This window comes from Labrus mixtus, chromosome 11, assembly GCF_963584025.1.
Source record: "Labrus mixtus chromosome 11, fLabMix1.1, whole genome shotgun sequence".
Taxonomy (NCBI): domain Eukaryota; kingdom Metazoa; phylum Chordata; class Actinopteri; order Labriformes; family Labridae; genus Labrus; species Labrus mixtus.
The window spans coordinates 14,914,911-14,936,972 of NC_083622.1; the positions used below are offsets into that span (position 1 = coordinate 14,914,911).

A 22,062-nucleotide genomic window follows, 5' to 3' on the forward strand; every position below is an offset into this window, starting at 1 on the left:
TTTCTAACCTAACCTGTTTCTTAGTAATCTTACTGTCTAAACACTAACTGCTAGTCCAGTTCTACACAATGCTTCTAAGTTAGTGTTTAGTTTAGGTCCACACCCCTCTCTCTCTCTCTCTCTCTCTCTCTCTCTCTCTCTCTCTTTCTCATTCTTACTCTCTCTCTCTCTCTCTCTCTCTCTCTCTCTTTCATTCTCACTCTCTCTCTCTCTCTCTCTCATTCTTACTCTCTCTCTCTCTCTCATTCTTACTCTCGCTCTCTCTCTCTCTATCATTCTTACTCTTTCTCTCTCTCATTCTTACTCTCTCTCTCTCTCTCTCTCTCTCTCTCTCTTTCATTCTCACTCTCTCTCTCTCTCTCTCATTCTTACTCTCTCTCTCTCTCTCATTCTTACTCTCGCTCTCTCTCTCTCTATCATTCTTACTCTTTCTCTCTCTCATTCTTACTCTCTCTCTCTCTCTCTCTCTCTCTTCCTCTCCCTCTCTGCCTGCCTGAGCAATAGAGCAGAGAAAACAAACCTGTTAAGCTGGCTGCAACCAGGAAACCAATCAAAGGGTGCACCAAGAAGAAACAAAGAGAGAGAGAGAGAGAGAGAGAGAGAGAGAGCAAAGGTGACATCAAAACAGAGACACAGAGAGGAGGGAGCCAATGACAGAGAACATGTTTCCGCTGTGTTCAGCTCGGCTCCTTTCACCCTGAGATGTGGAACAGCTGTGCTTCTGATATGAATACTGGTAAGCAGAGCATTGTGCTTAATATGGGGGCTAAAAGGCTGAAAGTGTAGTTGTGGAGAGAGAAAGGAGGGGAAGGAGTGGGATGGTAAAAGTTGAATCAGTTTCAGGCGTTCAGTCCGTTTTAAACACTCCCTTACTTTGCTTTCAGTTCGCTCTTACCTAAGGTTTCCTCTTGTGTTTATTGTGGAGTAAATCTGCTAACAGCCAGTGTTTAACACACTTTGTTTTTTATGACTTTTTTTTGGAAGATCTGGAAAAGGACTGAGAAGAAGTGAGCAGACAGGATTGGCAGCTTTGTGTGCATTTTTTTGTGATGCTGTACCTGAACATGCTGTCCGTTGTTGGATGCTGATGGATTGATATGGATCAAGACTGGATGCTGAGTGAAGAGGCTAAGATGTGTGCTTTTCAAATAAAGCTGGGAACTCACAGAAATCACTTGAAAGACCATAAATACCAGTGTAAACACTTAAAAACTTGAGCTTATCACAATAGCTCCTCCTGTTTCTGCTCACGCATACAAAAATTGATTTTTCAATTATTATTTATTGTAACGCCCCCACACATGCAAATAGCCTGACAGTTAAGGGTATATTTTGAGCCACATCACTTTCAAACAGTCACCAAGGAAATGATGGCGGCTGCAGGTTCAGGAACTTCCAGAAGCCCTAAATCCAGCTCTCAGCTCCCTACAAGTGGAGACCGACGGCTGGTGGACAAGGCCCTAAAAAGATTGGATAAACTCCACGAGCTGTGCACTAACCCTCGGCTCGGTCTGAGGAGCAGTCCACCATACCTACCTGATCTGGTTTCAGAAACATCAAAGCTACTCGTGCAGGTTTGGGAGCCCTGCAGAGGCTCCAAGGCCGCAGGCGGACAGGTGCCCCGAGGAGACGAGGCCATATATTTGAGGGTCCATGTCAAAAACCTGCTGGATAAGACGGACAGGGCCGTGCTGCTTTTTAAAGAGGGACGGGAGAAGATATTTGAAGAGATGTCCAGCTACAGGTAAGAGGGCCTGTAGGTTACACATGCATCCACTCACAAGACTAAGCAAAGGTTTGTGAGGCAGTGCAGTTTTTAAAATTACTTCAAAGATATTCCAAGCCGATTTGAGCATCTTTTCTCGATGCCTTACATTCTAACATACCAAACATGTCACTTTAAAAGGGTTATAGAACCCTTATCTATCCAGTCATGATAACATCCTTTCACTCTTGTCTTTTTCAAAATGACTTAAGAAATCACTAAATATTGAATCTTTCACATTTTGGAGAACAAATCGACAACAAGAACAAAGAATTTACAAGTTGCCTGAAAGAAAAACTTCAAAGCATCAGTATCGACATCAAATCTTTTCAGTCATCCATCTAACGTCTCGTGTTCAAGTTGGCTCATTAAACATGAGAAATCGATGTGTTTTTTTGTGTTTTCATTGTATTTTATTATCTTTTTATTTCTGCGACGTGAAAAACGAGACATGACACACATCTTTTTCTCCATACTCTGAATACACTTTGATCTTGTTTTTCCCCACATTAAAAAAAAAAAATTAATTTCAACATTTATTATTTAATATATCATAACAGATATTTTCTCATTTTTTAAATAAGAAAGGTTTTGAGATATCGGATATCAGATGTTTGCCGACGCACTTCAGTGAACATTTAAAATCAAACTGCGTACCGTTATCTTCTCACAGAATTAACCATTATAAAATAAATTACATTTTGTTCCATATCATCCCTTCAAACAGTGTATTTTATTACATGGAGAATTTCTGGATGGAGTCAAAAACGAATTTTCTGACAGGGTCATTAAAGTAACTCTTTATCTACATTCTTTACGTTTTTTTCTGTCCAAGTGTTCCTACGAGATAAGTTGCCTATCCAGAGGACACGAGGTAACTTTTGCTTTAAAGGCACAACAAATTGAATTCCATTTAAATAATATCAAAGACCACACAACTTGAACAGAAAAATCCCAAACTATCAGCATGTATACTGGTGTCAAACTATCAAGGAATACAAGCATTTGAGAACAGGGATCCTGATCTAAAATCTTTTTCCACATGAATCCTTCACAGTGACCTGACCTTCTTTAAGACAAATAAACTCCCAGGTCACAAAGAGCACACACATCCCTCAAATCTTTACGCAGTACCATGAGAACAGAGCTCTTCTCAGCTCAAGCTCTTCAAAAGTTCAAGAATCCAAAAATAGTCTTCTCTACTTTTGTATGCTTGAACGCTTACTACGTGACTGTTAGTATAGAGGCTGTGACTCCCTCCTGAATACTGAAGTAAATGACCGGTTATTGTATTCCTTCAATGGTTTCATAGATTCCCATATGTCAAATGTAGACCTTACATTCTGCCAATGAGGGTAAAAAGTGCTTTTTCGATGAGTTTGTTGTTTGGCTAAAGTGGATATTTTGGAAAAGCTAGAAACGAGTGACTGTTTTATTTGGAGTTTGGGCTGCGTCCACCGCTTCTGTTCGGACTACTAATGACGATGCTGGAAAAGGGGCCAAACTTGCATCTTTGTGATGCTAATGTCGGGGAACTTGGCAAAAGCAATTACAACGTCAGTATGTGAGCCGCTCTGTAGAGGAACAGTCAGGCCTTGGAACATTTTCTTCATGTTTTTCCATTTGCATGTATCCACAGGGGATGCATAGAGATATTCTGCTCTTATTTAACTCTATCTTCTAAACCTCATATGGCTCGAATGTGGAAGAGCACTCAGCAGCTTGGCTTTATTGTATCCCCACACTGTTCAATATACAGGAGGGTCAGAAAATGCAAGATGTGGTTAAAAGTTTTTAAAAAAGCTGTACAGTTACAAATGGCAGCAACGACGTGCATGTCAGTGTAGATAAATCTTAATTTACATTTTCAGATTTTTCACCAGGATCACCACAAGCTATTTGTCCAAAAAGACGACACTGAAAAATCCAGAATCCAAAAAGCCATGCACATCCCTCAGTGGGTGCTGGATCCAAAAAACATGAATAGGTAAAGACAAGATGTCATGATTCAACCATGGCAGCATCATGACACAAGAAGCTCCCGTTTGATGGCAATGTGCTCGTCCTCAGACTTGAAAGTGTATTTTGTGAGTCAGATATCATTAATACACGCAGTTGATATGCCTACAAAGAGAACAATTAATATCAATATGCATACGTTTATATATCACCAGTGAAAAAACAAACCCCGATATATAGGACTATAATTAGCTAAACATATACAGCTATTTACAGCTATTTATTGTAATTCTGGAAAAAAGGTAAAAAAAAAAAAAAAAAAGAAGACACTGCCCTTTAGATATCAAGCTATCAAACGCATCTATTCATCAAATATATAAATATATATAACTGATTATCTTACCATCCATCAATCTATAAAATCTTAGGCTTAAACTTTATTTACTCCAAATAGTTATAAGGTTCAACGGTCCAACCAGAGCATGCATACAATTACAGACAAACAACAGACGGTGTATGTCAGAGACAACAAACCGTTCAGTACATGACAAAGATGAGCGCTGGCATGCCGATACCCTCGTGTGGTACCTCTACCGGTACCTCTCATACCCATTGATCCAGCTATCTACCTGTCTTTATACCTGCCTCCTTTTGGCAAATTGTAATTTAAACCTCGCAAACTGTTATTTTAGTTCTTGACATATAAACTTCACATTTGTGAATTTTCCAAACATTTACAATTGTGTTAGATTAATGGTTATCAATACTCTTACTCTGTAATATTGTGCTACTCCTCTTATCTCAGTCACATCAGCGGCCCCGTTCAGTGTGTCTCTGCTACAATGTGGCTGGTGCAGATACAGTAAGACCCTTTAACATACCAGTAAGTGTTTTGCAAATAGTTGCACAATAGACTTCAGCTTTATCAAAGATTTTATTTCAGAGGAATCTGAAAATCAGATAAGCAATCTTTCAACATTTCTTCTACAGTCTTCTGCACACAGAAGATAACAGATGGCACTGTCACCGCAGCCAGGTCTGCATGGGCAGTCATGTGGAAAATGATCTCAATGTTCTACGTAATAAGGTTTAGATGTTGTTTAGATGTCAGATAGTTTAAATATCCTCTTTTGTGTCCTTTCAAATGTCCCGTCCCTCTTGTTTGTTTGTTCCACAGAACCAGAGCAGTAAGCTGCAGGTATTTGGTCTATTTCTACTTTTTTGTTTGATGGTCTATATATGATGTCCTCTTTGTAAGAAAGTTAAATTTCATTCTGGTTAAAAACAGAACTGAAATCTGACTGAAACAAGGGCTGGAAGACTATTGTCTGACACGCTGATAATGTTGGTCTTGACTGATCGGAATTCAATAACCCCATGCAAATAAGCAAACTCTTTAGAACATGCAGCTAGAACCGTGAAGAAAAACATGACGTGTAACTTACCTAATCATCTGTTTAAAAGGAACTAGGAAAGTTCTGCCTAATATTTTTGCAAAGTAATACACGTCTCATGAAAATACCATGACTCAGAATAGTTTGGCATTTTGAAACTGACAAATATTTGATCAAAGTCCTGTGTTGAAAGTTTGCTCGCCATTGTCTAAGATGTTAGAAATTTCACTTTAAATGTAATGTCACCATGTCTCCTTAAGAAAAGATGTATTTCAGCAGAATTGAGGATGCAGAACTTTCCTGAAATTAGAATATTTCAGCACAACGTTGCTCACACAGAGGTAGCTTTAGATTCTGGGTCCAGATATTTCAGAAGAAGATAAATCATCACGTTTGTTGTGTGATAAATGGTTGTAAAAAAATTTCTTGTATTTCTGCTAGCAGAGTGAAGGTGTTCAAATATGGCCGCCCTTAATTGATCCTTTTTTTCTTTTAGGGATAGAGATATCGAACATTTGAAAAGAAAAAACAAACACAGCATTTCACCTTCAGCCCCTTTGAGTTCACTGATGATGGTGATGATGATAAACTGGTGTTTTTGTTAGCGATTGAACAATATTCAACATTTAGAATTAATGGTAATGTGACACACTTATTCCAGTGTCACACCTACGTACAGTATCTCCGCACAATGGTGTGTTTACAATAGAAAATAATGTCTTGTCTAGTTCTGTAAGCAAAGGCAGAAATGTGTCTTTGAAATTGAATCAAGGTGGCACATTAAAACATAAACCACACTTAAAAGCACAACATATTTATTATACATATTTATTTATTCATCAGTTTGTGTCAGGTCAATAGGCCTTGTTACAGCTCATCAAAGTGCAATAGATGCAATGTTTTTTTACTTCTAATCATGGCTAACTTGCCTTACTTGTCCCTGATTAAACTTTTAGGAAATAACATGATACAACACCACTGTAAAATAGACATAAAAGAACTGACAAGTGCAGCAGACATTATGACAACAGAACAAAAACAGACACGATTGAGATCGAAGTTCAAATAAGGCAGCAGGTTCTCAAAGGAACTTATAAGATAAAGGGCTTTGTGCAGGTTTACTGTTTACGCTTCTTATTTCACTTGTTGAGATGGAAAGTCTCTGACCGTCACCCACACAATCACACGTCCCTGTGACGACTGATGAGGCCTTTACAAGTGTACTGAAGAGTTTCAGAGATGCATTCAAACGTCTTTCAAAGAGGTGATGAGTGAAGAAGAATGCCCCAAATCAGACCTTTTAGGTTCTTCAGTAATCAGATGTATAGCAGACTTTTATATTCTTTTATATTATAACTGCTGTTTTACTGCAATTTATTTATTTTGAATTAGAAAAATACAGATGTATGATACATTTCAGTGTATTGCAGTATTATAGCTTATATATTAAATTGATTAACGTAAAGGTGGAGTACGAAAGATGCTCTTAAACACCTTTTTTTTGGTAGTTCTTCACTAAAACTGGATGAAGTTTAAAGCATATTTCCTGTAGTTGAACTCATGGATCAAATATATCAGAGATATATTATCAATCAGCTCAGTGTCTCTATATGAAAAAAAAAAAAAGAACGTTAAAAAACTTGTAAGATAATTAAAGATAAAATTAGAATAGAAATGAAATGAGTTTGTGCTGACCGTTTACACTGAGCTGCATGTTTAGTACTTAACCCTTTGTGTGTTCAGTCAAGAGTCAACAAATGTGCAAAAACAAAATAATAAAAGTGTAACCTGTAACCTGACTCCAGAAGAGCTTAGAGAGACAGAGTAAATATTCTTCAACACTAGCCTGAAGTGTCACACTAGCCACTGGAACATTTTGTGGTTTTACAGACAGGCACTCAGAAGAGAGCATCCTGTTTGCTAGCTGGACTACCTGTTGTGTCTTTTTGTGTGTATGTTTGTGTGTGTGTGTGTGTGTGTGTGTGTGTGTGTGTGTGTGTGTGTGTGTGTGTGTGTGTGTGTGTGTGTGTGTGTGTGTCTATGGAAAGTGTCACCAACGTTTCATAGATTAGTGTTTTAACTGTTACATTGCAGTCATAGTAATTGTTCCCCTAACAACAAAGGGTTGTGAAATGTTACCTTTTTTTTTAATCTTTCCTCCACATTGCACAATCAATGTCCAGCTGACGTAGTTAGACACCCATGATCTGACACTGGTGTGAACTCCAGGCTGGAGTCCTAGCTCTAAACCAGAGGATATTCAATCATGTAAATGTTTCACACACAAAAAATAGAGTTACAAATAGAATGCAAAACCACAAGTGGTGGTGTTGATAAAAATGAACAAAGAATATGACGAGAATACTTTTTTGTGTAACCTTACAGAATAACACAAAGAGATGACTCAGATGGTTGATCAGCTAAGGATTTTGTTTGGGGGGGGTGGTGTGTTTTTTGCACCATCATCATCAAATTGTGTATTTGAGTTAAACAACAGGACCAGAAAACATCTACATGTCAGAGCAGTTCCTTAATATTTATGTTTATAATTCTGAAACCCTAAACTGAGAGTCTGCTCTGTGTGTGTTTTTCCTTCTCAGGAGGAACTTGACCAAACTGTCTTTGCTGTTCAGTCACATCCTCTGGGAGCTGAAGGCCATGTTTCCAGGGGGCGGATTTCAGGGGGACACTTTCAGGTTGACCAAGACAGAGGCCGAGGAGTTTTGGCGGGATTCATTTGGAAACAAGTAAGTGTATAAACAAAATGTTCTGTGACGCTTTAATTCTTGTTGGTGTTTTTTTATGCGTCCTCATTCACTACATAACGGTCTTGATAGGTGTATCGTGCAGTGGAATAGTTTCAAAGAGAAGCTGCAGGCTGTGCATGCATTTGAAGAGGGTATGGAGTCCATGGCTCTGAAGTCAACGATAGATCTCACCTGTAACGACCACATCTCTGTGTTTGAGTTCGACATCTTCACTAGACTGTTTCAGGTAAGGGGAATATTTTCCCTCGACTTTTAAGCCTGAATTCTGTGCTTGAACACGGTTTCAAGATGCTTCTGTGCTACTCAGACTTTCCAAACTTTCTCACACGTACGTTTCAATTGCCTGTTTTTCTTTTTTTTTTCCACTGCCTTGCTGCCTTGGTCTTCATTTCCTGCCGCATCGTGTCCCCTCTTTTAATTTCTTGTCCACTAAAATGAAATGACTCATTGGCTGGTTTGTGTAATCCCTTTATGATTAACAGATGGAGACTTTACCTATAAATACATTGAATACTAAATAGTATATATATATATATATATATCCAGCACTCTGTTAGCCTAGCTTAGCATTAAAACTGGAGCTATTCTTACTCTGTCCATAAAGACCAATAGACCTCCGAAAAGCAACTTTAAAACTTCAAATAATAATGTTGCTTTTCAATCAGAAGAGTAAAAAACATCAAAGTTGTAGTTTAACCAGGTTTTAGAGGCCAGTTTATTTCTTTGCTTGGCACAATGACTTCCTGAAATCTCCCTTTCAGTAATGACAAGACTGCAGGAAGTCACTGCACCCTGCCAAGACGTAGTCAAGCACGTTGTCGCCCATGAACCACAACCTGTTGTTCTCACTCTGCAGTTTTATGTAAGAGTGGTCAAAACATCAAGATATGACGTGTTTGTAAGTGAGCTAAGATGGTGCCTTTAGGTGAATTTCTACCTTCAGATCTATTTTATATTTTATTTATCTATCTTTTTGCTTAGCTAAGCTAGATAGGTCCTGGTATAGCGTCATATTTGGCATTGAGATCTCTATCTCTGTAGCTCTATACAAAATAGCAAATAAAGCTATTGCCTACATTTTTTACCATTCCTTTTTATGCTAAAAGATGTTAACCATGAGGTCACATTCTGAGTCTTCTCTCATTTTAGCCCTGGAGATCACTTATCAGGAACTGGAACCAGCTAGCAGTGACCCATCCAGGCTACATGGCCTTCCTCACCTATGACCAGGTTGTAGCTCGTCTGTCACACTACCTGCATAGACCAGGGAGGTGAGAACAAGCACAGCAACAAAATGACTGGTTTACATCTCGGAGAGGCAATGCTCATTTCTCAAAATAGCCCTGTAGAGGTTTGTTACATCGAAACTGCCAATTAATCTCTGTTGTAAGATATGAGGCTCTTGAAGCCACAGCACTCTTAAAACTTAAAGAGCTGTGGTGTATTATTTTCATTTTCAAAGAAAACTTCAGGTTGGTTGCTTCAAGAGGTTGCTTTTATAACTTCTTTTGTGTTTTGTCTGAATGTTTTTGTAAAGCATGAAACTCAAGCTTTTCATAACCTCATTATGAACAGCTTCATGAAATGACTTAGAGGGAGCATCATGCAGTTCGTAGACATTCAGTAGACTACATTATATGTTTAATAGCTGTTTTAAGAATATGAAGAATTGAATAGGAATTAATTAACAGAAATATAGTGTTAAATCACAAGTCTCCAACACTATACACTACACTATAAAAGCCTGCCCTCAGGTCTACTACTTCCACATCAATAACCTGGAACAAAAAGCAAACAAAGGCCTGAATCATCTCAAAGCCCTCTGTGGAAAGCATGGAGCATCACCCTCCACAGTTATCAAAGTCTACCTTTCATACATTCGTCCACTGTTTGAATACTGCAGCTCGTACAAACCGATGAATTGAAAAGCGCACAAGCCCTGAACTAACGCACCAGGCTCCTGATCCTTTAGTTAAGCTTAGCTACTACTTCCTCTTTACCTCCAAACCAAGCTTGGCCTGCAACAGAGAACAAAAGAAAAGTGCAATATTCCATTTGTATTCACCTTTTGATAAGAGAGCCAAGTAGACCTGAAGTGGATGCTTTATTGATATGAAATCATCCACACCGTCTTAAAGAAAAAAACGTGTGAAACTCATCTGCATCAGATCCTGTGTTTTGATGTGCACTCAACATATAATGTTCTATGCACTGGCAGCAATTACACCTTAGTTTGTTCAATAGCATAAAAAAGAAACTGCAATTTAAAGGAAATTCATTTCGAGTAACTTATCTTGTGAACTTAAAAGTAGAAATATCATTTTTAAATGTGTCTTGATGGACAAAGGTCTCTTTCTTTCCAGCTACATCTTTCGTCTAAGCTGCACTAGAATGGGCCAGTGGGCTATCGGCCATGTGACCAATGATGGTAACATCGTCCAAACCATCCCCCAGAATACACCTCTTTACCAGGCACTCATTCAGGGCTTCAAGGAAGGCTGGTGAGGACATACACACACACACACACACACAGGTGACTGGTTTGCTTTCTCTCTGTTTGTGTCGTTACTCTGAGCCCCGTGCGTGTCTGTTCTTGCAGCTACTTGTACCCAGATGGCCGTGATGTGAACCCCGACCTGACGACCTTAAGTGAGCCAGCTCAGAAGGGCAAGGTCAAAGTTACAGAAGTAAGAGGATGCACTTTGTACCTCCTCATCTATTTAGAAAACTGCCACCCGCATCCTTAAGGTGGAGACCAAAACAAATCATGGATCATATCCTGAGATGTCCCGTTGCCTCTCTGTCTTAACATCCAACAGGAGGAGTACGAGCTCTACTGTGAGATTGGCAGCACCTTCCAGCTGTGTAAGATCTGTGCAGAGAGGGATAAGGACACACGCATCCAGCCCTGTGGACATCTCCTGTGCAAACCCTGCCTCATAGGCTGGCAGGTATGAAGCCCCGCCCACATACTCACTATAGCACACCAGCTAATGCTTTACACTGACATGCTGAAAAAAGACCGATGTTTACAGTAACAGTTTGCATTTAGTGGAGTGAAACAGTCTGGGTTGACTAAAATAGATTTATTTTTGTACGCCAATCTTGAAATCAGCACCCTCATGTTTTGTGTGTTGGTCTAGGCCAGGGATGGGCAACTTTGGTCACAGCAAGGGCCACATTCATTTAATTCTCACTGCATCTCACTGCCCACTGGATGTGAGGGCCAAATTGTAGTATAGAAAAACAATTACGGTCAATTATTATCTTAACATATACCAGTTGTCAAATATTATTATGTACATATTTCCGATTCATGATTTCATGGCAGATTTTGTCATGTTTTCTAAATGTTTCCAATTAATTGATATGTAAAAAATGACCTGAGGGCCACGTTTAGGGTCGATAGGGGCCGCATTTGGCCGCCAGTTGCCCACCCCTGGTCTAGGCCCTACATAATTTAACAATGCTGTGTTTTTTTTTTAATGTGGTTTGAGGTTGATGTCAACACTATTCTGAGTTTACCAAAGCATATGATTGATATTTACATGCTGTGTCATACAAAATAACCCACACAAATTAATTCCATGGATAACTTGCACATTTGAAGAAAGAGAAAATTTGAACTTTGCACAAATTATCATTGAAATGTTAAATGTCCAGTTTGATCAGATATGCAACATTTCAATAAATTTGAGAAGTAAACTTTCTTGAATATATATTTTATTCAACAGTATATGAACCAAACAAGATTCAAAAAGGTTATCTCTTTGACAAGTATCTAAAATGAGAAATATTTGTATAAGACAGCACAGATAGTGGTTGAATCAACATTTGTGTAAACTCTCCAGTTCCCACAGGCAACAAAAACAGCTGTAGACTTTTAAAACCTCTTTAACATTTTATTACACGAGAACCATTTTAAATGGTAATAAAATCTATGTACAATGTTTGATCTTCTTCTATTAGTCAGTTACACTGAAGACATCCATTCAGAATTTAAGTAATCGCTGACCAACTGAAGCCTCCTTCCTAAATTCACCAATCCCACTAGCCCTCTGTGTATTCGGGAGGTTCAAATCTACATAAAGCTGAAGAGCAGCGAGTCCTGATATTTGGCTGAAGACTTTCTGTTTTTGCTCAGGCTCACATCTTCCTCAAACTGCATCCGACACATTCACTTTGAAAAAAATGCTTGTGTGTGAGAGAGAGAGAGAGAGAGAGAGTGAGTGAGAGTGAAAGGTGGAAACACAGAAAGAGAAAGAGAGAGTCAGACAGGAAAAGAAAATTAGATGTGCTCTGTGGACGTCAGACCACAAAGGAAAAGTTGTAAGTTATTCTTGATTGTAGTCAACTAAACTTCTTCCTCAGGTTTACAACACAAGACGACAATGAATAAAATACAAGGCATTTAATTTCTGAAGTAGCAAAGACGTTCATACACTTGCAGTTGATGAAGAGTAGCAGGATGCAGCAGCTTAAATACAAATGATACAACATTGTATAACATGATTTTCAAGTAGGACCAAGGAGTACTGCACAAATTATTGTTCATCGTTTTGCAGGTGTGACGGCCAAATTTAAATATTTGGTTAGCAATCTAAAAAGGTCAGGTCAATAAAAAAGGACAGATTTCTTAATGGTCACAGGAATCAACAGAATAGCAAAAGAATGTTTCCTAAAATCAAAGAATAAGTTAAATCATGTAAGAAAAAGTCAAGTGTTCAACTCGTTCACCCGTTTACGGTGTACATAAGTAGATAACTGCAATCTACAGTGTCTGTTGAATGAAGTATTTTCTATCTTCAGACATCCAGTTTTTCCCAAGACAATGGATGACAAAGACACTTGACTTGACTTTCATACAGTGTTTTCATTACTCTGCCTGTGACCTGTCATCGATAATTATCCAGCAGAAGTCAGCTGGACACAACTGCCCTTACTGCCGCTGTGACATCAGAGGAACAGAGTCGGTCCTCATCGAGCCGTACCTCCCAGGCAGCGGTCAGTGGGAGGAGGAGGGTGAGGAAGATGCTGAGGAGGATGACCATGAGGACATTGAACTGATGGTGAAGGAGATGGCTGCCCTGAGGAAAGTGAGTAAACATTCCTTACCATACAAATTAGTTGGTTATAACTTGAGCCAGGCAAGCCACGTCAGTGATGTTCTGTCAGTCCGTTTGCCACGTTTGACCAGATCACAATGGCATCGCATTGATTGCGTTGGACTTTGTTGGAAAACTTCATGATGCCTCAAGGATGAATTTTATTACTCTGGTAAAACCTGAATTTCCACGTCCCCCGCCAAGGTTGCTTGTAATAAATCTTGTCATTCATTAACCTTTTATTTAGACAGTCATCAGGATGAAGAATACATTTTCTTCCTTCTACTTCCTCATCCTCAAAGTCTCCTCCTGCCACTGAAAAGCAATATACTGTATGCCAGTGAAAAAGCAAACAGCTGCCTACATTTCTCCCAACAGTTCTCCAGTTTGGATGACCAGGCTTCCAGCTCCAGTGTTAGAGCTCCACCCCTGCCCCCTAAGCACAGCACTACCCCACGCTGTCCATCTACTTCCAGTCAAACGCAGACATCAGAAACCAAGACGCTGGGCAAACACTCCCACTCTCATTCAGTAAGTTCCTGATGCATATTGGCTTATGCACACAATACTGCAGCGACTCACCTTCTCGTGTGTGGATATGGGTAGTGCCTGCCTGCACCATATTTGTGACTCTTCTTCTCTCTTCAGCAGGCTCACAGTGGAAATGAAGCACATAGAAGATACAAAAAACACACAAATGCTAACAGGTGAGACAACCAAAGAATTTAGAACAGAGCAGCGGGGGCTGTGCGGTAGTTGAGGAGCTACAATCTAGTATGTGTATCAATACTCCAATTGACTTAGGACTTGTACTCACTGTACATAAACAGTGAAGCAAATCAGCACATAAACCAACTGAAAATAACATATTCTGTCGTGATTGTTGAGTCATTGTTGTGTTTTGTGGTGAATAAAAAAACATGTTTCCTCGTGTCAATGCAGGCTTCAGGGGGAGGGGTCACACAGCAGCGAGGAGGAGAACTCTGTGGGTTTGAAGCTTCCTCCGGCCTCATCTTTATCCCACAGGTGATTGACAGCTGTCTCCTTTAGAAACATTCTGCTACAAACCAGTGCTTTTTTCACCTGAGCCTTCATTCAGTTGCTCTTGCTTTGCAGCTAATTCAACTTTCTTTAACTTTGTATTCTGTTTGTAACAGTGTTGAAGTCCTGACAGAAGAAAAACTCTCCTCCTCCTCTGCAAAGGGTGTCAACAGTAAGTAGACCCTTTAATATGCTTTATGTCACATTTGTTCATTTGTAGACGCAAGTATTTTTGCTGTGACAAAGGTCTACTCAACCCAAGTTTTACTACATTTTATTACGCTAAGGAAAAGCCTACTCCAGTTTGAGAACAGCTTATATGAACATTAATTTAACTGAAAATGTTTTGGTAAGCAAAAATGAAGTACTAGTCCCATCATGCCTGAATGCATATGTGCATTTCTTAAATCATTTTATCTCAAATCAAATCAAATATGAGTCTTTGACAGCAGAGCCAGAGTTTATGGAACATTAGCATGTATCTTGTATCCCTTTTAACAGAAACGTCTTCAACCACTTTGTCACTTATCGTGTTGTACAGTTTAGAGCGACCTCTTTTCTGTGTTTGAGTGTAGGTGGAGCAGCATGGCTCGGACCCACCAGCCCAGTCAAACAGAGACAAAGACGAAAAGAGAGGGAGGAACGGAGAGCAGGGCTCAGAAAAGACACGTGTGGTTTGGGAGACGTCACTAGGTCAATGTCCTCCTGACAGAAAAACAACCATGGACTCGTCAAACGAAGTGACAATTATCTGCCGACAAAGATATCCTGAATCTACAAATCGGTCCTTAGAGAGTGTAAATGTAGTTTTTTGGTGTCATGTGAGAATACCCATGTGTCTGCTGCACTGATGAGATCGAGATGAGTGTGTGGTACTCTCAGTAACTATTCTTAGTGAGGCCTCCTGCTGTCCAATAATCACACTGCCATTATCACCATAGTAGGTTCAGTACTGATTTCTGAACCTTGTGTCACTGAAAGACTTCTCTATCATTGAATGATTTACTGAATAAGAGGGTTTATATTTGTAAATGTCACAAAACAGACAAAGGAACGGAGCTATTGAATGAATTCTACATTGTCAATTGAAACCATGCCATACGTTTGTTCATGAAATAAGTTGTAAGAGTACACAAAGGCCTCTGTTTAACTCCAACAAACAGTTTCATATGGTTCTAACATCAAACTAATAAAGCTGAAAGCTACACAAGCTCAAACTTCTAAGTTGTTAAATTTATTGGGGTCAGGGAAATGAGAAGTGAACATCAAGTGGTTTTTATTTTGTTTACTTCATTCTGGTTTATGTGTGTTGAGAACACTTCAGAGGAGTCACCAGAGAGAGAGAGAGAGAGAGAGAGAGAGAGAGAGAGAAATAAAAGTCAGGGCTCTAAAAGAAAATGAGATGTCATAAAGGCTGGAGGATAGAGAGGAACGGGTGGAGGAAAAGCAAGTGATAAAAGGGTCATTTCTTTAGGAGTTGTCAGCCAGGACGTCTTCAATCCAGTACAAGAACTCGCACACTTTGACGTAGACTCCAGGGTAGTTGGGCAGGGCACATCCCTGACCCCATGACACCAGGCCATAGAGCTCTCCAATACACACCAGAGGGCTGCCAGAGTCACCCTGACACAACAGAGAAGAGAGAGTGTGAGCCAGAAGGCGCTGGGTCCAATCAGACTTTGTAAGTATTTACTGAAAAAACTCACATTGCATGCATCTCTGCCTCCGTCCATGTATCCAGCACAAAACATCCTGCGTGTAATCATACCAGGATAGGCATTCTCACAGTCCGCGTCATCCACCGCGGGCACATCCAAACACTGCAGATGGCTCGGCATGTACACTGAAACAGACAGAGACGGGAATAAAACATGAGAAATCTATAGTGCATCAAATATTTACAGGGGAAGATTGGGAAGATTCATTTTTTTCTACTGCCAACAACAACTCGAACAATCAGTTTGTTCATTTCTTCAGTCTGACAGCAAATATCATCCCAAAGCCAAAATCACTCCCACTCAAACTTTTATTATTCTATTCTAAAAACTACAAATAAAGGTCACAATTTTGCTTTAGTTTCTCAATAATTTTCTTTAGCAAGATCAACACAATTTCTTTCCAGTTTCTCAGACTATAGTATTATTTGGAGACCTTTTTAAAGCCCAGAGCTGAATAAACAGAATAAACATTAAGGGTTGGATTTGTGGGATCTGCTAGTGGATGGTGCGGCTCTCTGTTGTCTTACATTTTGGAAAAAAGGGGCATGGTCAGTTTGCACTTTCATATATATATATGCCTCCCAATGATTACAATCTACCAATATAACATGTAAACATTCCCTTCTACTGACACGCTCTTTCATTTAACTTTGAGTGAAACTTGAGTATGAATGGTGAAGTTCTGCACAGATAAACTAAGACTTTGTCTCAGCAGGTGTTTGACCCTATCCTGTTTTTGGTGACCTAAAGTGTAAGCCTATGTATAAAACATTGAGGGAGCAAGTAATGCATCTTGCTAGCACCTTCCTCGCCATCCATGGCCGTGTTTCCCCAGCCGGACACAGAGCAGGGGAGCCCACCCATTGGGCAGCCTGTGGGCAGGGGAATGGGTGCGACTGCCTCGGTCACCTCCACCGGGTGGAAGAGCTTGATAAGCATAATGTCGTAATCCAGCGTCTGATAGTCATAACTGCAAATAGAGGAGGTACGTGTAAAGTAATATCAAAGATTCACTGTGTTTCTCTTCACTGAATGTATGAGTGAATGAAAAAAGAGGATAGTTAAATTATGTAAAGACATTCTCACACTGGACGGTTCATTTCTTCACTCACCTAGGGTGCCAGATGATGGTTTCTGTCTTCATGAGTTGCTCTGTGCCCTCAAAGGTTCGCAGATCGTGTTCTCCCAGCATGATCTGCATTGCGTAGGGACTGAGAAAGGAGCAGAAATACACTCACATAATATGAAAGGCCAAAATGCATTTGGTTTGTTCAGTCTTTCTCTATTTTACTTAGACTGCACAACTCTATGAGCTTTGTCTTGACTGAACCATTAGTCTTCCAACTTCTGATTCTGATGTATTTATTTTCAACTCTCCACGAAGTCTAATGCATAAAATTGAATCCAGACGTGTAGGGGGAGGAATGGAACCTGACAACAGAAGGTAATGTGTCCATAATATTTCTCAGTCAGTAGCCTACATACTTACTTGTACCAGCAGTGGGCAACAGAGAGCACCCACTGCTTGTTGATGAGCACCCCGCCACAGAAGTGGTAACCATAGTTTAGGGAGGCCATGAAAGGACGGGAGTGCGGCTCACACTCCTGTCCGCCAATGATCCTGCCATCTTCGCGGGGAACTGCCGCTGAACACACACAAACAAACACACACGAGGAGACAAAGGGTTTTTAAGAAACAGCTTACCATTCTAATATATCAGACACTGAGCTTAAGGTACACATGTGGCTAAGTGTGTGCTAAATGCAGTTTATATACAGTATCTAAGTGTGTGTTTCTATCTTTACCAGCAGCTCCAACCATCAGCAGTAGAGCGAGCAGTGTCATGTTGTCAGGTGAATGCTCAGAAGACACCTGTACACTCCCCGGCTCGTATTTATATCCCAGCAGCCCCACTGTGCTCATTCTGGTCCTCCCGCCTCTTCTCTCTCCTCCTGTTGACCCCATCTGTGTCTTCACACACTGTTTTCCCTCTTGGCGTTAAGTGTCAACCCAAATCTACTTTCTTATCATGCTCCAATTTCTTTGTTTGCCCACTTCTGTCCCATCGTAGCTCACCCCCTGTGATTATGTCATCTGTGCACCTTATTTATAATGTAGACCAAGGTCTCCACACATTTATCACCTGTTTATGTTTCCCTCATGGCTCACTCTGGAATATAGTTAACTTATTTAAAGGCTTGTTCCAATTTATAAAGCGGCTTGATTTCAACCTGGAGACTTTGTTGGCAGAGATTTAGTTAGTTTCTGAGAAAAAAGTAGATAAATGTGCCTGTTTACGGCTCCACTTTTGGACGCCCTTGAAAGAAAGCCAAGACGGGTGAGAAAGAAGTCATCTGTGGTCTCAGAAGAAAACAAACAACCTGCTGAAGCCTGTTTTTCATTTTTCTCTGTCAGGCGGCACTCAATAGTCTTTACGCTTTAATGACTGAAGTTAAATCATTCCTTACTGTTTTATTACACAATATGTAGCCACACAAAATGGATAGTTAATATAAATGCAGTGTCTGCTAAAAAGCTGCTCGCACATGTGCAGCCGATGAAAAGAAAATACATTTATTTAGAGGGACGGTGCAGAAAATCTCCCAAATGATCTGTCAAAAACTGAGAAAACCTAAGCCTAAGATGTGCAAGATGTGGCTCACTTATTAACTCTAACATTCACGTTCATTAAGAATGAACATGGAACATAAGAAGATAAGGTTATGTTTTGGGGGGTAGGGACTGGGCCAGGAGGAGTGGACAAACATTTGAAGGGTGGGTGGAGGTTTGGAGTAACTGAGAAAGGGGGAGGTGGTGCATGGAAGACACTGAGGAGTTAAGGTATAAATGCAGTGAGTGATTGATCACTCATCTAGTCTAGTCGTAGGAGGGCTTGAGTTAGCCTCAAGATGATTGGCCTGATTGTTCTCGCACTCTTGGGTGCTGCAGGTAAAGCAAATCTGCATATACCAGTCATACAGGCTAAAAAAAACTGTTACAATTATGAGTAAAACATTTTTGTTTCCTGTACCCAACAGCTGCAGCCCCTACAGATGACAGGATTGTGGGTGGCTACGAGTGTTCAAAACATGGTCAACCCTGGCAGGTGTCTATCAATATCGGCTACCACTACTGTGGTGGCTCCCTCATCAACGACCAGTGGATCATCTCTGCTGCCCACTGCTGGCAGAAGTTTGTATTACTTTTACATTTTTTAAAGTTTTCAGTACGAACTAAAATTTCAGATACTTATGCTGATTTTGTGTTTTCGTCACCATTCCAGCCCCTACACACAGATTGCTGTCTTGGGTGATCACCACATCTGGGTGAATGAGGGTACAGAGCAGTACATGTCTGTCGATGCCATCTACTGGCATGAGAGTTACGACTACAAGACCCTGGACTATGACATCATGCTGATGAAGCTGTCCCATAAAGTCACACTGAACCAGTACGTCAAACCTGTCGCCCTGCCCACTGCCTGCCCCACAGCTGGTGACATGTGTACGGTGTCCGGATGGGGGAACATCTACTCAGATGAAGGTGAGCTATCATGTAATTGACATTCAAAATCAATAAGAAGGGTAAAAATATAAATTTCTGTGTGTGTTTTGATGTTCTTGTTTCATGTTTTTTGATGAGAGGAGATTAATTATTGCACTCCTGGCCTTCCGTATAGCTGAACACTTTGGGAAAAAAAGCCTTAAATAAATCTTCATTTTTCTTTAAAGCAAATGTTACATTCTTTGGACACAAGACAACCAAACCAAGTCTAACCTTTAACTGAGAGACATGAAGTGCCGACAAAAAAAGGGATACCACAAAGATAACGACAGAGATAAACATTTATTTAGACCAGTGGTTCTCAAACTATGGTACGCGGGCTCCCTGTGGTGTTACGCAAAGAAATCTCCACAATATTAAAAAAAAAAAAAAACGTTCAGCATAAAACGCCAATTTTTTTTTTTTTTTTTTGTCATACTCTTCTCTTATCTGTCTTGTATCTATTGGGTTGTTTTAATATCAAATGTGTTTTCCCCTCTAAATTAATCTAGTTTTTGCAACAAACAACTTTAATCTGCTCAATGTATGCTCGCGCGCATAGACATAAACAACAACAGGAGTATGCCTTATGTTTTGAAAATTTCCACTTGATATTCTGTTATAATTCAGTACTGAATCAACAGCAAGCAGCTGTAGGTCTACATTAACACATATTCTGTTATTTATTGGAGTTCAGCACAGAATCGGTGGCAAGCAGCTGTACATTAACATTTTTAAAATGGAGTCAGGAGATGCTTCTGTTGTGATGCATTTACAAGAGTGTATGGACAGTCGCTCACCCTCTCTCTCTCTCTATTGCTCTGAAGCTGATGTGATTCTGCTCTCTTTTGCTGTCTTAATTATGCGCAGGAGTTTTTAAAGGGAGTTTTGCTATGTTGAACGCAGAGACTTATAGTACAGAGGCTCTGGTTGTACGGAGCCTGCACTCTCGCGCGTTCACTCTCTCACGCGCTCTCTCGCACACGCGCGCGTCCGCACACACGCAGCAATTTTATGAATAAATGAAAAATTCAATATGAACAGGTCGGAAATATACTTGGGCCCATGTATCATCTTTGTGGGAAACACTGGAGATTAAATATTCTCAAACAGGTTGTTGGTATAAAGTTGTTTATACTTTTATTGTTCTGCACTTTTTTTGATTTTGTCAAATGTCAGAGTTGTGTTAGTTTAAGTGCCAGTTCTAGCGCTAGCCCTTAGTAGGCCTATAGTGTGGCTGCCAACAGTCAATATTAAATAATATTCTTTTTATGAATTAATTTGCCTCCTGCGTAAAATGTGTGTTGAAATAGGCCTACAGTGTATTTTAATGTCTACCATAATGGTGGTACTTGGAGAGCCAAATATTTTCGGAGGTGGTACACAGTCTAAAAAGTTTGAGAACCACTGCTTTAGACAGTATTAAAATATATACAAAACTATAGTAAAACGATTTAATCTATATTGTATCATTGTATCTATCTATAATCAATATGTCATATCTTTGCTGTAATGAGTGGATGTTGGGATTGTTAGCGTATGAAAGAGAGGGACAAAGTGCTAAATGTGCTAATTAAGAACTTAGGCTGGCAGTTTTTTCCAGAGCTGAGCTAATGTAGCATGGTAGAAAATGTGGATTGCTTGCCAACTGTCGCCCACAGATTAGACTTGAGTTCTGCTTGGTGGTCAATGAGTCATAACCGAAAATGTCCAAAACACGCTGCTTTGTGAAAATGAATATATGGGCTAGTCTTCATCAGGGCATGTGCCACAAGTCAACTTTTTGATTTTATGATTTTTCCTTGAATCCAAAGAGCACCTGTCTTTGAAACCTTAATTTGTGAGGAAGCACTCCTCAGCTATTCATTTGGCATTTTTTTTTATTTTTTTCGTTTTTTATAAGTAGGTCATAAGTAAATATGCAACACATGTCTAAATACCTGACATAGTGCTAAAAGCTTCTTTCATATCTGTATTGAAGATAGCCACATAAGTCTCATTTTCTTTGCTGATGTTGCCAGCTTAAGGTAAAAACAAATACTGACTTCATCATCCCCTCATGATCTGTCTCTCCTGCTCTTATCCGCAGTGTTCAACCCGTTCAACCTGCAGTGTGTGAAAGTCCCCATCATGTCTGACAAAGACTGTGAAGGTTCCTATCCTGGCAAGATCACTGACCGCATGGTGTGTGCCGGATACCTGGAGGGAGGCAAAGATGCTTGTCAGGTACTTTCACACAATTACACAGCACATCCAAAAAGGTTTGATGGTCTGTGATGATGTAAAATATTCCTTTAATGGTATAAGATAATGGAAGGCATTAAATCCTCTCTTCTCCCTCTTCCTCCTTCCTGCTCAGGGTGACTCTGGTGGTCCTTTGGTGTGTAATGAGGTGCTGCATGGTATTGTCTCTTGGGGGCAGGGCTGCGCTCTGCCCAACTACCCGGGCGTTTACACCAAAGTCTGCTCTCTGATGCCCTGGATCAACGATACTCTTACCAGATACAGCTAGGCTGTGATCTCCCATCACAGAGCTACATGACGGCGAGGAAACCAGAGGTTGAGCGAAATTGAAGGAGACAGAGACAGGAGATGTTGGTGGGAAGTGTCAGAAAGAGGAGCAGCAGAAGAGCAGAGGAGGAAGAGAGAGAAACAAACAGAAACCGAGAGAGAGAGATGGAGAGGGAGATGTTTAGTCTGGGCACAATCAATAAAATCTAACATTTTGTGATGCATCAGTGTGTTTATTATTGTTGACAATACAGTAG

General features: G+C 40.1%; 3 protein-coding genes and 1 long non-coding RNA gene across 6 annotated transcripts; 3 read left to right on the forward strand and 1 right to left on the reverse strand.

Moving 5' to 3' along the window:
• The first annotated feature begins 465 nt into the window (after positions 1-465).
• Positions 466-15,249, forward strand: cblc (Cbl proto-oncogene C, E3 ubiquitin protein ligase). 3 transcript variants are annotated; one of them, XM_061050237.1, is made up of 14 exons: positions 466-736; positions 985-1,744; positions 7,719-7,865; positions 7,956-8,112; positions 9,036-9,157; positions 10,250-10,387; positions 10,486-10,573; positions 10,706-10,837; positions 12,800-12,982; positions 13,370-13,522; positions 13,643-13,698; positions 13,934-14,017; positions 14,149-14,204; positions 14,608-15,249. In XM_061050237.1, the coding sequence occupies exons 2-14, from the start codon at positions 1,368-1,370 to the stop codon at positions 14,739-14,741; spliced, it is 1,827 nt and encodes a 608-aa protein (XP_060906220.1). In that variant the 5' UTR covers positions 466-736; positions 985-1,367; the 3' UTR covers positions 14,742-15,249. The 3 variants fall into 3 exon arrangements, with proteins under 3 accessions (XP_060906220.1, XP_060906217.1, XP_060906219.1); XM_061050234.1 differs by having other exon boundaries at positions 467-736; positions 13,640-13,698; XM_061050236.1 differs by having other exon boundaries at positions 468-736; positions 12,803-12,982; positions 13,640-13,698.
• A 42-nt stretch (positions 15,250-15,291) lies between these two features.
• Positions 15,292-17,717, reverse strand: LOC132983777 (trypsin-like). The gene is made up of 6 exons (XM_061050242.1): positions 17,557-17,717; positions 17,240-17,396; positions 16,863-16,961; positions 16,554-16,720; positions 15,739-15,875; positions 15,292-15,655 (listed from the first exon to the last, which is right to left on the reverse strand). The coding sequence occupies exons 1-6, from the start codon at positions 17,714-17,716 to the stop codon at positions 15,503-15,505; spliced, it is 873 nt and encodes a 290-aa protein (XP_060906225.1). The 5' UTR covers position 17,717; the 3' UTR covers positions 15,292-15,502.
• Positions 17,718-18,555: 838 nt separating this feature from the next.
• Positions 18,556-22,029, forward strand: LOC132983778 (serine protease 1-like). The gene is made up of 5 exons (XM_061050244.1): positions 18,556-18,700; positions 18,790-18,943; positions 19,035-19,294; positions 21,384-21,520; positions 21,654-22,029. The coding sequence occupies exons 1-5, from the start codon at positions 18,661-18,663 to the stop codon at positions 21,804-21,806; spliced, it is 744 nt and encodes a 247-aa protein (XP_060906227.1). The 5' UTR covers positions 18,556-18,660; the 3' UTR covers positions 21,807-22,029.
• On the forward strand, positions 19,301-21,012 carry LOC132983787 (uncharacterized). The gene is made up of 2 exons (XR_009674875.1): positions 19,301-19,609; positions 20,715-21,012. It is a non-coding gene; the product is annotated as an uncharacterized LOC132983787 (long non-coding RNA).
• Positions 22,030-22,062: the final 33 nt, after the last annotated feature.